The 17,693-nt window shown below is 40.5% G+C and overlaps 1 protein-coding gene across 1 annotated transcript in view; it reads right to left on the bottom strand.

Moving 5' to 3' along the window:
• The window catches only part of galnt9 (polypeptide N-acetylgalactosaminyltransferase 9), a 206,271-nt gene extending 202,589 nt beyond the window's left edge, over positions 1–3,682 (bottom strand). Inside the window, exon 1 of the mRNA XM_061907126.1 lies at positions 3,041–3,682. Within this exon, the coding sequence (XP_061763110.1) occupies positions 3,041–3,281 (241 nt within the window). The 5' untranslated portion in view covers positions 3,282–3,682. The remainder of the gene's footprint in view (positions 1–3,040) is intronic.
• Positions 3,683–17,693: the final 14,011 nt, after the last annotated feature.

Here is a 17,693-nt window from a genome sequence, read left to right as displayed (position 1 = left end):
ATACATATACACATGCATGTACATATACTGTACATTCACTGTACACACATACATATACACAACTGTACATAAACATTCACTGTACAAACATACATATACACATACATGTACAGCTACATTCACTGTACAAACATACTTATACACATACATGTACATACACATTCACTGTACAAACATACATATACACATACATGTACATATACATTCACTGTACAAACATACGTATACACGTACATGTACATACACATTCACTGTACAAACATACATATACACATACATGTACATACACATTCACTGTACAAACATACATATACATACATACACATTCACTGTACAAACATACATATACATACATACACATTCACTGTACAAACATACATATACATACATACACATTCACTGTACAAACATACATATACACATACATGTACATATACATTCACTGTACAAACATAATATACAAATACTGTACATATACATTCACTGTACAAACATACATATACATACATACACATTCACTGTACAAACATACATATACATACATACACATTCACTGTACAAACATACATATACATACACACATTCACTGTACAAACATACATATAGACATACATGTACATATACATTCACTGTACAAACATACATATACACATACATGTACATATACATTCACTGTACAAACATACATATACACATACATGTACATATACATTCACTGTACAAACATACATATACACATACATGTACATATACATTCACTGTACAATTATACATATACACATACTGTACATATACAAGTACATATACATACATACACTCATGCACATAATCACGTTTCATCAAACATATATTAACGTAGTTGCCCTAGGGTAAACTGGGTAACACATGGCACACTGACAAAGCTAACCTATGTTAGTGCTGCCTGCAAATTTTATATGAATGGTGCTTGACAGAGTTGTGTTATTTGGCTCCAAAATGGCTCTTTCAACTTTCTGGGTTGCCTCCCCCTGCATTAGTGGAAAAGCGGTAAATGAGTGTAAGCGACAGAGGAGGCGGAGGGTTTTTCTTACGTGCCCGGCTGCAGTCACACCTGTCCGTCAGTAATAACAGTCCCGATGATCTCGACCAATTCAAACCATTATTTGTAGAGATGTCCTAAAATATCATGCTGCCGATATTATCGGCCGATAAATGCTTTAGAATGTAATATCGGAAATGATCGGTATCAGTTACAAAAGTAAAATGTATGACTTTTTAAAACGCCGCTGTATGGAGTGTACACGGATGTAGGGAGAAGTACTGTGAGCGCAGGCCCAGTCACATAATATCTAAAGGCTTTTCACACACACAAGTGAATGCAAGGCATACTTGGTCAACAGCCATACAGGTCACACTGAGGGTGGCCGTATAAACAACTTGAAAGGCCTACTGAAAGCCACTACTAGCGACCAAGCAGTGCAGTTGATAGTTTATATATCAATGATGAAATATTAACATTGCAACACATGCCAATATGGCCGCTTTAGTTTACTTAATTGCAATTTTAAATATGGCGCGAGGTATCCTGTTGAAAAAGTCGCGGAATGATGACGCTTATTGGTTATTAGTTGGAGTGGACATGTTCTCCCAGCACCACACACAGCTAAAAGTCGTCTCTTTTCATCGCATAATTACACAGTATTTTGGACATCTGTGTTGCTGAATCTTTTGCAATTTGTTCAATTAATAATGGAGACGTCAAAGAAGAATGCTGTTGGTGGAAAGCAGTGGATTGCAGCTGCCTTTAGCAACCCAAACACAGCCGGTGTTTCTTTGATGTGAAGCTTTAACACAAAGCGGTCAAGCGAACATGTTTCTCTACGACAAGCTAGTTTTTGGATGGGAAAATTGTGATATTAAGTCGGCACTTGAGTGGATTAGGCGACCTCCTCCTGCAGCTCAAAAAGGCACCTGTGATCTTGGCTCCTCGGCATCTCTCAGAGACACTGGCGTTCACCCAGCCATCCGACTTACAGGTATTACTTTATAATCTCACTAAAATAGTATTAACACAATAGGCAGATAAGGGATTTTCCAGGATTATCCTAGTAAATGTGTCTAATTACATCTGAAACACTCCCACTGCCGCCTGGAGCCGTTGCCTTTTTTTTTTTCAAGTGCTAAACTCTAATTTTCCTCATCCAGGAATCTTTCATCCTCGCTCAAATTCATGGGGAAATCGTCGCTTTCTCGGTCCGAATCGCTCTTGCTGCTGGTGGCCATGATTGTAAACAATGTTCCACGACCCGTGACGTCACGGGGCACATCGTCTGCTACTTCCGGGACAGGCAAGGCTTTTTAAATTGCAAACTTTATCGTGGATGTTCTCTACTAATCCTTTCAGCAAAATATGGCAATATGGCGAAATGATCAAGTATGACACATAGAATGGACCTGCTATCCCGTTTAAATAAGACATCTCATTTCAGTAGGCCTTTAACACTGTTACAAATATACACCACACTATGAACCCACACCAAACAAGAATGGCAAACACAATTCGGCACCGTAACACAACATAAACACAAATACCCAGAATCCCTTGCAACACTAACTCTTCCAGGACGTGACAATATTTTTTTTCACAGACTCTGCACCGTGGCTCCTAAGTGAATTGAGTTTGAGACCCATCCATCCATCCATATTCTACCGCTTATTCCCTTTTGGGTCGCGGGGGGCGCTGGCGCCTATCTCAGCTACAATCGGGCGTAAGGCGGGGTACACCCTGGACAAGTCGCCACCTCATCACAAGGCCAACACAGATAGACAGACAACATTCACACTCACATTCACACACTAGGGACCATTTAGTGTTGCCAATCAACCTATCCCCAGGTGCATGTCTTTGGAGGTGGGAGGAGTTTGAGACCCCTGATCTAAAATAATGATTTGGGAAAGTCCGGCGGGCCAGATTGAAAAGCTCAAAGTGCCGCGTGTGGCCCCCGGGTCCTGACTTGCCCAGGTCCACCTGACGAGATGACCGAGTAGGAGTTCTTCTTACCGTTCAGCTGATTGTAGACCACATCTTCCAGCCTCTCCAGCCGCTGGAGGATGGACTGCCTGTCCGCCAAGTTGCTCACTTTGCCATGTCTGGCCCGCAGCCTCTGGTCGGACGCGCGTCCGAGCTGGACCAGCTCCTCGGCGCGGTCCTGGATCCGACAGTAGACCGAGAACAGGATGATGCCCACGAACACCAGGATGTTGACGGTCAGCAAAGTTTTGATCTTGCGTGCCACGGCCATGAAAAGTCAGGTGCGTGGGGGCGAATCCCCGATGGTCCCAGTGGTTCATGTGCGGCCACGGACGTGCGGGGGTGGGGAAGTGGGGGGTTTGGTCCTTTCAGCACCACGGTCAGCTCCCGCGCAGCATCACCCAGGCTTGACGCTCCGAGGCGGGACAACCTTCCACGGGATGCGGCTATAGCATCTCACGCAGCTCCCCTTAGTCCCGGTACGTCTCGTCCACGGTGCGGGGAGCAAGACAACAAGACTGCGGTCCGACTGTCACCTGATACGTGCGCGTGTGCATCCTAGAGAGCCCAGCAGCTTAGCTTCGACGTGGCTGCATCATGCATGCTTTGTGGCACGTTTTAGCCGTGCCTCTCGCAATGCATTATTGTGGTCCTGTCCTCCTACGGAAGCCCAGGCGTCCTAAAAAAAAAAAAAGGAAAAAAATAGAGAAAAAGAAGCGGCGATAGGAGCGAGGCAGCCGGGCTGGTGTGGCATGTTGTGTCCGCTCCACGCAGCTTCCACGCAGCCGCCGATGTGCTGCGTCCTGACGTCCACGGACTCCAGCTTGAATAGTCATGAGCTGGATTGGGTTTGAAGCACAATGTCGTCTTCCTTATACCTGCTGCTGTGCAAAAGCTGTGTCCAAAAAATAAAAATATATATATTTTGAGCCAGTGGTTCTCAACCTTTTTTCAGTGAACATTTTTTTTAACTCAAGTACCTCAATCAAATGCAAAACATTTTTGGTTAAAAAAAAGAGATAAAGAAGTAAAATACAGCACTATGTCATCAGTTTCTGATTTATTAAATTGCATAACAGTGCAAAATATTGCTCATTTGTAGTGGTCTTTCTTCAACTATTTGGAAAAAAAGATATAAAAATAACTAAAAACTTGTTGATAAATAAACAAGGGATTCATCCATCCATCCATTTTCTACCGCTTATTCCCTTTCGGGGCTGCGGGGGGAGCTGGCGCCTATCTCAGCTACAATCGGGCGGAAGGCGGGGTACACCCTGGACAAGTCGCCACCTCATCACAGGGCCAACACAGATAGACAGACAACATTCACACTCACATTCACACACTAGGGACCATTTTAGTGTTGCCAATCAACCTATCCCAAGGTGCGTGTCTTTGGAAATGGGAGGGGCCTATCCCCAGGTGCGTGTCTTTGGAGGTGGGAGGGGCCTATCCCCAGGTGCATGTCTTTGGAGGTTGGAGGAGCCGGAGTACCCGGAGGGAACCCACGCATTCACGGGGAGAACATGCAAACTCCACACAGAAAGATCCCGAGCCTGGATTTGAACCCAGGACTGCAGGACCTTCGTATTGTGAGGCAGACGCACTAACCCCTCTGCCACAAACAAGGGATTCAACTCGACTACTGTAACGTATTATTTTCGGGTCTCCCCATGTCTAGCATTAAAAGATTACAGTTGGTACAAAATGCGGCTGCTAGACTTTTGACAAGAACAAGAAAGTTTGATCACATTACGCCTGTACTGTATATACCTTTATATACATATATACATACATATATACCTATACTGTATATACCTTTATATACATTAATACATACATATATACCTATACTGTATATACCTTTATATACATATATACATACATATATACCTATACTGTATATACCTTTATATACATATATACATACATATATACATACATATATACCTATACTGTATATACCTTTATATACATATATACATACATATATACCTATACTGTATATACCTTTATATACATATATACATACATATATACCTATAATGTATATACCTTTATATACATATATACATACATATATACCTATACTGTATATACCTTTATATACATATATACATACATATATACCTATAATGTATATACCTTTATATACATATATACATACATATATACCTATACTGTATATACCTTTATATACATATATACATACATATATACCTATACTGTATATAGCTTTATATACATATATACATACATATATACATACATATATACCTATACTGTATATACCTTTATATACATATATACATACATATATACCTATACTGTATATACCTTTATATACATATATACATACATATATACCTATAATGTATATACCTTTATATACATATATACATACATATATACCTATACTGTATATACCTTTATATACATATATACATACATATATACCTATAATGTATATACCTTTATATACATATATACATACATATATACCTATACTGTATATACCTTTATATACATATATACATACATATATACCTATACTGTATATACCTTTATATACATATATACATACATATATACATACATATATACCTATACTGTATATACCTTTATATACATATATACATACATATATACCTATACTGTATATACCTTTATATACATATATACATACATATATACCTATAATGTATATACCTTTATATACATATATACATACATATATACCTATACTATATATACCTTTATATACATATATACATACATATATACCTATAATGTATATACCTTTATATACATATATACATACATATATACCTATACTGTATATACCTTTATATACATATATACATACATATATACCTATACTGGCTCACCTGCACTGGCTTCCTGTGCACTTAAGATGTGACTTTAAGGTTTTACTACTTACGTATAAAATACTACACGGTCTAGCTCCATCCTATCTTGCCGATTGTATTGTACCATATGTCCCGGCAAGAAATCTGCCTTCAAAGGACTCCGGCTTATTAGTGATTCCCAAAGCCCAAAAAAAGTCTGCGGGCTATAGAGCATTTTCCGTTCGGGCTCCAGTACTCTGGAATGCCCTCCCGGTAACAGTTCGAGATGCTACCTCAGTAGAAGCATTTAAGTCTCACCTTAAAACTCATTTGTATACTCTAGCCTTTAAATAGACTCCCTTTTTAGACCAGTCGATCTGCCGTTTCTTTTCTTTTTCTTCTATGTCCCACTCTCCCGTGTGGAGGGGGTCCGGTCCGATCCGGTGGCCATGTACTGCCCGCCTGTGTATCGGCTGGGGACATCTCTGCGCTGCTGGTCCGCCCACGCTTGGGATGGTTTCCTGCTGGCTCCGCTGTGAACGGGACTCTCGCTGCTGTGTTGGATCCGCTTTGGACCGGACTCTCGCGACTGTGTTGGATCCATTATGGATTGAATTTTCACAGTATCATGTTAGACCCGCTCGACATCCATTGCTTTCCTCCTCTCTAAGGTTCTCATAGTCATCATTGTCACCGACGTCCCACTGGGTGTGAGTTTTCCTACCGAGGATGTCGTGGTGGTTTGTGCAGCCCTTTGAGACACTAGTGATTTAGGGCTATATAAGTAAACATTGATTGATTGATTGATTGATTTCTCCACATAGAAGTAATCATCAACTTAAAGTGCCCTCTTTGGGGATTGTAATAGAGATCCATCTGGATTCATCAACTTCATTCTAAACATTTGTTCTAAAAAAAAAAGAATATTTTAAACATTAACAATATTTATGGAACATGTCCACACAAAAAAACACTGGATGTTGCATTGATGCATTTCTTTTCACACTTTATGAACTTACATTCATATTTTATTGAAGTATTATTCAATAAATATATTTATAAAGGATTGTTGAATTTTTGCTATTTTTAGAATAGTTTTAAAAAATCTCACGTAACCCCTTGGCATACCTTCAAGTACCCCCAGAGGGTACGCATACCCCCATTTGAGAACCACTGTTTTAAGCTATGTTCTACATCAGGGGTCACCAATATTTTTGAAACCAAGCTACTTCTTGGGTACTGATTAATGCCAAGGGCTACCAGTTTGATACACACTTAAATAAATTGCCAGAAATAGCCAATTTGCTCAATTTACCTTCAATATATATATATATATATATATATATATATATATATATATATATATATATATATATATATATATATATATATATATATATATATATATATATAAATGGTTATTTCCGTCCGTCATTTTTATTGCCTTTTAAGGAAGGTTTTTTGTAGAGAATAAATGATTTAAAAAAACGCTTCATTGAACAGTTTAAAAGAGGACAAAACAGGAAAAAAAATGAAAATTTAATTTTGAAACATAGTTTATCTTCAATTTCGACTCTTTAACATTTAAAATTCACCCCAAAAAAAGAAGAGAAAAACTAGCTAATTCGAATCTTTTTGAAAAAAATTAAAAAAAGAATTTATGGAACATCATTAGTATTTTTTCCTGATTAAGATTAATTTTAAAATTTCGATGACATGTTTTAAACATGTTAAAATCCAATCTGCACTTTGTTAGAATATATAACAATTTGGACCAAGCTATATTTCTAACAAAGACAAATCATTATTTTTTCTAGATTTTCCAGAACAAAAATTTTAAAAGAAATTCAAAAGACTTTGAAATAAGATTTAAATTTGATTCTACAGATTTTATAGATTTGCCAGAATATTTTTTTTTTAATTTTAATCATAATAGGTTTGAAAAAATATTTCACAAATATTCTTCGTCAAAAAAAACAGAAGCTAAAATGAAGAATTAAATTACAATTTATTTATTATTCTTTAAAATAATTTTTTTTTTTACTTGAACATTGATTTAAATCGTCAGGAAAGAAGAGGAAGGAATTTAAAAGGTAAAAAGGTATATGTGTTTAAAAATCCTAAAATCATTTTTAAGGTTGTATTTTTTTCTCTAAAATTGTCTTTCTGAAAGTTATAAGAAGCAAAGTAAAAAAAGTAAATGAATTTATTTAAACAAGTGAAGATCAAGTCTTTAAAATATTTTCTTGGATTTTCAAATTCTATTTGAGTTTTGTCTCTCTTAGAATTAAAAATGTCCAGCAAAGCGAGACCAGCTTGCTAGTAAATAAATACAATTTAAAAAATAGAGGCAGCTCACTGGTAAGTGCTGCTATTTGAGCTATTTTTAGAACAGGCCAGTGGGCGACTCATCTGGTTCTTACAGGTTGGTGACCCCTGTTCTATATGTTGTGTGAACATCATATCAATCAAGTAATGTATGTGTATATGTGTAAGTTCATGCAAGTACATGTTCCTCATCTGCATGTGCATCGAAATACATTTTGGTACCGGTACCAAAATGATACTTTGATACTTTTCTAAATAAAGAGGACCTCAAAAAATTGCTTTATTTTAACAAACAAAAAACAAACTTAGGGTACATTAAACATGTGTTTATTATTGCAAGTTTGTAATCAAATAAAATAGTGAACATACTAGACAACGTGTCTTTTAGTAGTAATTAAACAAACAAAGACTCCTAATTAGTCTGCTGACATATGCAGTAACATATTGTGTCATTTATACACCTATTATTTTATACACATTATTAAGGACAAGTGGTAGAAAAATAGTTATTAATCTACTTGTTCATTTACTGTTAATATCTGCTTACTTTCTCTTTTAACATGTTCCTTGTACACGTCCATCCATCCATTCATTTTCTACCGCTTATTCCCTTTTGGGGTGGCGGGGGGCGCTGGCGCCTATCTCAGCTACAATCGGGCGGAAGGCGGGGTAGACCCTGGACAAGTCGCCACCTCATCGCAGCTTGTACACGTCTGTTAAAATGTAATAATCCCTTATTCTTCTATTTGTTGATACTTTACATTAGTTTGGATGATACCATGGATTGATTAACGTGGACCCCGACTTAAAAAAGTTGAAAAACGTATTGGGGTGTTACCATTTAGTGGTCAATTGTATAGAATATGTACTGAACTGTGCAATCTACTAATAAACGTATCAATCAATCAATCAATCAAAACCACAAATTTGGTTATCAATCCGATACCAAGTCGTTACAGGATCATATATTTGTCATATTCAAAGTCCTCATGTGTCCAGGGAGATATTTCCTGACTTTATAAACATCATATTTCTATTTTAAACTTAAGAAGACGTTGTGATGCCAAAATATATTGACATACTCATATTAGTATCGACTAGATACTTGCCTGTACTTGGTATCATTACAGTGGATATTAGGTGTAAATCCACCAATGCTGTTTGTTTACATTTTGACACCGGTGAGCGATGGTGTGTAGTGAAGCATGTTTAGCTATCACTAAACAGGGGTTAGTGATACGGACGTGACTGAAAAGTCACGTTCTGCGGGAGAAAGACTTTGAGAAAATCTATGAGCATTAAAAATGTTGTTCAAAACTGCACGCTTGGTTCCTGTGACGTGTATGTCAGTGGGACCGGTAGGAAGCGACGCCCACACCATAATATGCGGATAGGGAGAAGGTTTTATTTACACGATGAGTCGGGTGTGCCCCCAACCCCTAAGGCCGACTCGCCGAACCCAGATTAAGAATCACTGCCTTAAAGGGGAACATTATCAGCAGACCTATGTAAGCGTCAATATATACCTTGATGGTGCAGAAAAAAGACCATGTATTTTTTTAACCGATTTCCGAACTCTAAATGGGTGAATTTTGGCGAATTAAACGCCTTTCTGTTTATCGGTCTTTTAGCGATGACGTCAGAATGTGACGTCGCCGAGGTAACACAGCCACCATTTTCATTTTCAACACATTACAAACACCGGGTCTCAGCTCGGTTATTTTCCGTTTTTTCGACTATTTTTTGGAACCTTGGAGACATCATGCCTGGTCGGTGTGTTGTCGGAGGGTGTAACAACCCTAACAGGGAGGGATTCAAGTTGCACCACTGGCAAGAAATCTGCCGCCAGACCCCCATTGAATGTACCAGAGTGTCTTCACATTTGATCGGCGATGCTAAGACAGACATGACACAGAGATGTATGGATAACCTGCAGATGCATTTGCAACCATTAAGTCAACGAAATCACAAAGGTGAGTTTTGTTGATGTTGTTGACTTATGTGCTAATCAGACATATTTGGTCACGGCGTGACTGCCAGCTAATCAATGCTAACATGCTACGCTAATCAATGCTAACATGCTACGCTAATCGATGCTAACATGCTACTTACCGGCGGTGATGAAGCAGACATGGCACAGAGATGTATGGATAACCTGCAGATGCATTTGCAACCATTAAGTCAACCAAATCACAAAGGTGAGTTTTGTTGATGTTGTTGACTTATGTGCTAATCAGACATATTTGGTCACGGCGTGACTGCCAGCTAATCGATGCTAACATGCTACGCTAATCGATGCTAACATGCTATTTACGCTAGCTGTATGTACATTTGAAACTAGATACCCACATTTAATGCGAAACAAACACTTACCAATCGACGGATTTAAGTTGCTCCAGTGTCACAAGATGCGAAAGTCCTGATCGTTTGGTCCGCACATTTTACCGGCGATGCTAATAAGGCAGCCATGCTATGGGCCACTACATTAGGTACACCCATGCTATGGCCGAATAGCGTCAATAGCTATTCGCTCAATAGCTTCAATTTCTTCTTCAATTTCGTTTTCGCTATCTGCCTCCATGCTCCGACCATCTGTTTCAATACATGCGTAATCTGTTGAATCGCTTAAGCCGCTGAAATCTGAGTTTGAATCCGAGCTAATGTCGCTATATCTTGCTGTGGTAACCGCCCTGTATGACGTCACAGGGAAATGGATAGTGGTTTCGAAGATAGCGAACATAAGGCACTTTAAAGCTTTATTTAGGGATATTCCGGGACCGGTAAAATTTTGAAAAAAGATTAAAAAAATACAACAAGCCACTGGGAACTGATTTGTATTGTTTTTAACCCTTTCGAAATTGTGATAATCTTCCCCTTTAAGCATTAAGTTACAGTATGATGATAATACATAATAATAATAATATAGACTCCCTTTTTAGACCAGTTGATCTGCCATTTCTTTTCTTTTTCTCCTATGTCCTACTCTCCTTTGTGGAGGGGGTCCGGTCCGATGGCCATGGATGACGTACTGGCTGTCCAGAGTCGGGACCCAGGATGGACCGCTCGCCTGTGTATCGGCTGGGGACATCTCTGCGCTGCTGATCCGCCTCCGCTTGGGATGGTTTCCTGCTGGCTCCGCTTTGGACTGGACTTTCGCGGCTGTGTTGGATCCATTATGGATTGAATTTTCACAGTATCATGTTAGACCCGCTCCACATCCATTGCTTTCCTCCTCTCCAAGGTTCTCATAGTCATCATTGTCACCGATGTCCCACTGGGTGTGAGTTTTCCTTGCCCTTATGTGGGCCTACCGAGGATGTCGTAGTGGTTTGTGTTGTGGTTTGTGCAGCCCTTTGAGACACGAGTGGTTTAGGGCTATATAAGTAAACATTGATTGATTGATTGATTGATAATATATACATACTTGTGTATGGGGAGAAAAAGACCTGCTCCAAGCAGTCACGGAACATCTGTCGGCACTAAGAGAACCCTCCCACACTCAGAGACTTCCACAGTTATTCATTTAATTCTGGTAATTTTGTTGTTTGGTACAAAAAAAAATGAATGGAACAATTAGTTTCCCATTGATTCCATGACACCAACACATGCATCTAATCCCTTCAAAGCACATCCCAGTTTGTGTTTGCTCCACTTCTGAAATCCAAATTGTGCCACATTTATCTTCCCCATTGGACAAAAATGATCTCCATAGTTCCTAAATGTCTCCTTTATTTTTAGACAGCGATTTTAAACAAGACAAACAAGTCAATGGCGTTTTAAAATCGTGTTTTTATCACCTTCGTCTTTTAGTAAAGGTTAAACCGTTTTTATCTTTTAACCTTTTTGAAGAAGTGGTGCATGCTTTTATTTCAAGTGGCCTGGACTACTGCAATGCACTTTATGCTGGCATTAGCCAAAAAGCTCTCTCCCGGTTGCAGTTAGTCCAGAACGCGGCAGCAGGACTTTTAACAGGGGCCAGGAAACGCCAGCATAGAACCCCAATTCTTCCGAGTTTGCACTGGCTCCCTGTTCATTTTAGAATTGATTTTAAAACATTGCTGTTTGTTTTTAAATCTTTACATGGACTGGCACCTCAATATATCTCGGACCTCATCCAAATTTACATTCCTGCGCGCGCTCTGAGGTCCGAGAGCCAGTTCCAGCTCGTGGTGCCCAAGACCAGACTTAAGACCAGGGGAGACAGGGCCTTCTCTAAGCTCTGGAACACTCTGCCCCTCCATCTTCAAACTGCTTCCACAGTGGACTCTTTTAAGTCTCATCTTAAGACCCACTTTTATTCTTTGGCTTTTAACACTACGTGAGTTGTGTGGTCCTCTGTGTTTTTTATACACTTTGATTTCTATTTTACCGTTTTAATCGATTTTACCCTTTAAAATAGTTTTTAATCATATTTGTTTTTATATTGTTTTTATTGGTTTTAGATTTGCCAGGCACTGTGGGGAGTGCTCAGAGAGTATGGGGTATCGGACTGTCTTATTGTGGCGGTCCACTCCCTGTATGATCAGTGTCAGAGCTTGGTTCGCATTGCCGGCAGTAAGTCAAACACATTTCCAGTGAGGGTTGGACTCCGCCAAGGCTGTCCTTTGTCACCCATTCTGTTCATAACTTTTATGGACAGAATTTCGAGGCGCAGTCAAGGCGTTGAGGGGTTCCGGTTTGGTGACCACAGGGTTAGGTCTCTGCTTTTTGCAGATGATGTGGTCCTGATGGCTTCATCTGACCGGGATCTTCAGCTCTCGCTGGATCGGTTCGCAGCCGAGTGTGAAGCGACCGGGATGAGAATCAGCACCTCCAAGTCCGAGTCCATGGTTCTCGCCCGGAAAAGGGTGGAGTGCCATCTCCGGGTTGGGGAGGAGACCCTGCCCCAAGTGGAGGAGTTCAAGTACCTAGGAGTCTTGTTCACGAGTGAGGGAAGAGTGGATCGTGAGATCGACAGGCGGATCGGTGCGGCGTCTTCAGTAATGCGGACGTTGTACCGATCCGTTGTGGTGAAGAAGGAGCTGAGCCGGAAGGCAAAGCTCTCAATTTACCGGTCGATCTACGTTCCCATCCTCACCTATGGTCATGAGCTTTGGGTCATGACTGAAAGGACAAGATCACGGGTACAAGCGGCTGAAATGAGTTTCCTCCGCTGGGTGGTGGGTCTCTCCCTTAGAGATAGGGTGAGAAGCTCTGCCATCCGGGAGGAACTCAAAGTAAAGCCGCTGCTCCTCCACATGGAGAGGAGCCAGATGAGGTGGTTTGGGCATCTGGTCAGGATGCCACCCGAACGCCTCCCTAGGGAGGTGTTTAGGGCACGTCCAACCGGTAGGAGGCCACGGGGAAGACCCAGGACACGTTGGGAAGACTATGTCTCCCGGCTGGCCTGGGAACGCCTCGGGATCCCCCGGGAAGAGCTAGACGAAGTGGCTGAGGAGAGGGAAGTCTGGGTTTCCCTGCTTAGGCTGTTGCCCCCGCGACCCGACCTCGGATAAGCGGAAGATGATGGATGGATGGATGGATTTATTTATTTTTGTTTTTATTCAGTCATTGGTGGAGCATAATATGTATATATATATTTTTTTTATTTTATTTTATTTTATTTATGTATTTTTTTTTTTTTTACAATTGTTTTTAACATGGCTGTGCAGCACTTTGGAAACGTTATTGTTGTTTAAATGTGCTATATAAATAAAGTGGATTGGATTGGATTGATATTTTTTACAGACAAAATGTCACAAAAAGTCACAATTGGAGTCCCATTGCCAGAAAACTATGCGACTGAGGCAGAGTGACTGACAAATAATTAGCATGATGGCAGAAGAGTCAAACGACAATGATTTAGACAAGTGAGCAATCGCCCAGACTGTTGGGGAGCTGATTTCATTCCATGGAATCTATTTATATGACTCAGACTATTTTTTTAAGACAAAGTGTGTTGCTTGACAGCTGTACTTTTCTTGCTAGGTACAGACAAATGCTGTTGTTCAAAGGATAGTTGCGAACCCTTAGCAGAAGCAGACTTACAGCGAGCTTCGCAAAGTACTTTGATCCCACTCCCACCCACACTAGGATTTCAGATTTAACGCCTTCGGAGTGTTTGTTGCATCATTCTAATCAAGGACAACTGTGACCTTTTTGAGAAAGGACGGATCGCCCGAGGCAGCATCTGGCAGCGGCAAGGCGTAGGTGACCTAAAAAAGCCAAACTTTATTTAAAGACCAACTTTTCAGCGTGAGAACGGCGTAGGAGGGATACTCTGTTGTATTGAGCATCGTAACATTTGTTCTTTCCGAGACGGAAAGGGAAGATGTTCGATAGGACTCAGAGGTTCAGTCTTCCACGTATTTTATTTCCTAAAGTAGCAGTAATTATGTGTTCCCAATGTTGAAAAGTAAGTGAATTATACACACCAGCAGAGTCACAGAGTTCTGATGAAACATCATCCAGCTGTCCATTCCCATCAATTCCATCAATCTATCCGTCAATTCGCTTGGTCACAGGGGTTCTGGTACACCCTGGACACCTCATCTTAGGGTCAACACAGAGAGACAACGTTCACACTCACATTCAGAATCAGAATTGGAAATACTTTATTAATCCCAGAGGGTAAATTAACATTTTCAGCACAATCCCATTCAAGAGCAGGGAGACAGAACAGGATGGCTGACGGGGTCTGCCAACTTCCGGCGCCACTTACAAAAACGGCGAGAAACAGGGAGAAACCCCAGAATCAATTTAGCGTTGCCAATCAACCTATCCCCAGGCGCATGTCTTTGGAGGCGTGAGGAAGCCGGAGTAGGATACGATAGGTCTTTATTGTCATTGCAGAAGTACAACAAAACTTTGTTTTCAGCACAAACCCGTTCAAGATGAGACAAACAAACAGTGTACAGGGTTACAGAACTGGAAACGCTGATGGGTCGCCCCCGTAAAAGATGGGGGAAAAGGTAAAACGCTGGGGAAGGATGAAAACGCTCTATAGCCCGCAGACTTTTTTTGGGCTCAAGGAATCACTAATAAGCCGGAGTCTTTTGAACGCAGATTTCTTGCCGGGACATATGGTACAATACAATCGGCAAGATAGGCTGGAGCTAGACCGTGTAGTATTTTATACGTAAGTAGTAAAACCTTAAAGTCACATCTTAAGTGCACAGGAAGCCATTGCAGGTGAGCCAGTATAGGTATATATGTATGTATATATGTATATAAAGGTATATACAGTATAGGTATATATGTATGTATATATGTATATAAAGGTATATACAGTATAGGTATATATGTATGTATATATGTATATAAAGGTATATACAGTATAGGTATATATGTATGTATATATGTATATAAAGGTATATACAGTATAGGTATATATGTATGTATATATGTATATAAAGGTATATACAGTATAGGTATATATGTATGTATATATGTATATAAAGGTATATACAGTATAGGTATATATGTATGTTTATAAGTATATAAAGGTATATACAGTATAGGTATACATGTATGTATATATGTATATAAAGGTATATACAGTATAGGTATATATGTATGTATATATGTATATAAAGGTATATACAGTATAGGTATATATGTATGTATATATGTATATAAAGGTATATACAGTATAGGTATATATGTATGTATATATGTATATAAAGGTATATACAGTACAGGCCTAATGTGATCAAACTTTCTTGTTCTTGTCAAAAGTCTAGCAGCCGCATTTTGTACCAACTGTAATCTTTTAATGCTAGACATGGGGAGACTCGAAAATAATGTTACAGTAATCGAGACAAGACGTAACAAACGCATGGATAATGATCTCGGTGTCTTTAGTGGACAGAATGGAGCGAATTTTAGCGATATTACGGAGATGAAAGAAGGCCGTTTTAGTAACGCTTTTAATGTGTGCCTCAAAGGAGAGAGTTGGGTGGAAGATAATACCCAGATTTTTTACCGAGTCACCTTGTTCTATTATTTGGTTGTCAAATGTTAAAGTTGTATTATTAAATAGAGGTCGGTGTCTGGCAGGACCGATAATCAGCATTTCCGTTTTTTTGGCGTTAAGTTGCAAAAAGTTAGCGGACATCCATTGTTTAATTTCATTAAGACACGCCTCCAACTGACTACAATCCGGCGTGTTGGTCAGCTTTAGGGGCATGTAGAGTTGGGTGTCATCAGCATAACAGTGAAAGCTAACACCGTATTTGCATATGACGTCACCTAGCGGCAGCATGTAGATGCTGAAGAGTACAGAATGGACTCCTAAGGGGGCCCAGTCTGGAGTGGGAAAAAAACCCTCCATAGTAAAACACATATACATTTTACAACATACATCCCAAGAGAGGGCTTCACGGTGGCAGAGGGGTTAGTGCGTCTGCCTCACAATACGAAGGTCCTGCAGTCCTGGGTTCAAATCCAGGCTCGGGATCTTTCTGTGTGGAGTTTGCATGTTTTCTCCGTGAATGCGTGGGTTCCCTCAGGGTACTCCGGCTTCCTCCCACTTCCAAAGACATGCACCTGGGGATAGGCCCCTCCCACCTCCAAAGACATGCACCTGGGGATAGGTTGATTGGCAACACTAAATTGGCCCTAGTGTGTGGATGTTGTCTGTCTATCTGTGTTGGCCCTGCGATGACGTGGCGACTTGTTCAGGGTGTACCCCGCCTTCCGCCCGATTGTAGCTGAGATAGGCGCCAGCGCCCCCCGCGACCCCAAAAGGGACTAAGCGGTAGAAAATGGATGGATGGATGGATGGATCTCGAGATATCTAGCAACAGAGGCAAGGGAGCACGGGGTCATGGTGGCAGGCCGCAGCTCACAGGCGCTGACCATCCTTTCATCTCCCCTATCGGATTTGTGTCAAGGGGGTGGGGGGATATGTGTGTGGCGTATATTTTTGTGGATGCATGTTTGTGTGTAAGCCTGCAGTGTGTCTCTGTTTCGCGGCCTTGATGTACGTGCAGTCGCTAGTTCAAAGTCAGTGTCCAGGAGAAGGGAGTTTGTTGTGTCTTCGCTGCACTGTCCTACAGGAGAGTCTCAAAGCCAGGGAAACAATCCAAGTTAGAATGTTTTATATACGAGTGACAATAAAATGTGTTTTTCACTCTAAATCGTCAAAAACATGCAGGGCAGAGAGTCCGATGTGATCCAAAATCACAAGAGTGTCCACAGTTCTTCCCGCATCCTCCAATCATTTGTGGCAGCTTAGAGGGAATCCACGCAGTCACGGGGAGAACATGCAGACTCCACACAGAAAGACCCCGATCCAGAGAATCAAACCCAGGACCTTCTCATTGTGAGGCACGAGCACCAAACAAAAACTGTGCTGCCCTGATTAAATGCTATCTTTCCTTTTTGTTTTAATTTGTTTTATTGTTTTTCCTGCCTTTTGGTTTGGGACCCATTGGGACTGTGTTATTTTGGAATTGGCACTTTTGTGACTTCTGGATCTGCCTCCCGGGAGCCTTTTGGCCATGGACACCAGCTGGAGGACGGCT

Source organism: Nerophis ophidion, linkage group LG07 (assembly GCF_033978795.1).
Source record: "Nerophis ophidion isolate RoL-2023_Sa linkage group LG07, RoL_Noph_v1.0, whole genome shotgun sequence".
Lineage (NCBI taxonomy): Eukaryota > Metazoa > Chordata > Actinopteri > Syngnathiformes > Syngnathidae > Nerophis > Nerophis ophidion.
Note: the sequence above shows the minus strand (reverse complement) of the source record. Positions and strands in the feature narration are given on the sequence as shown.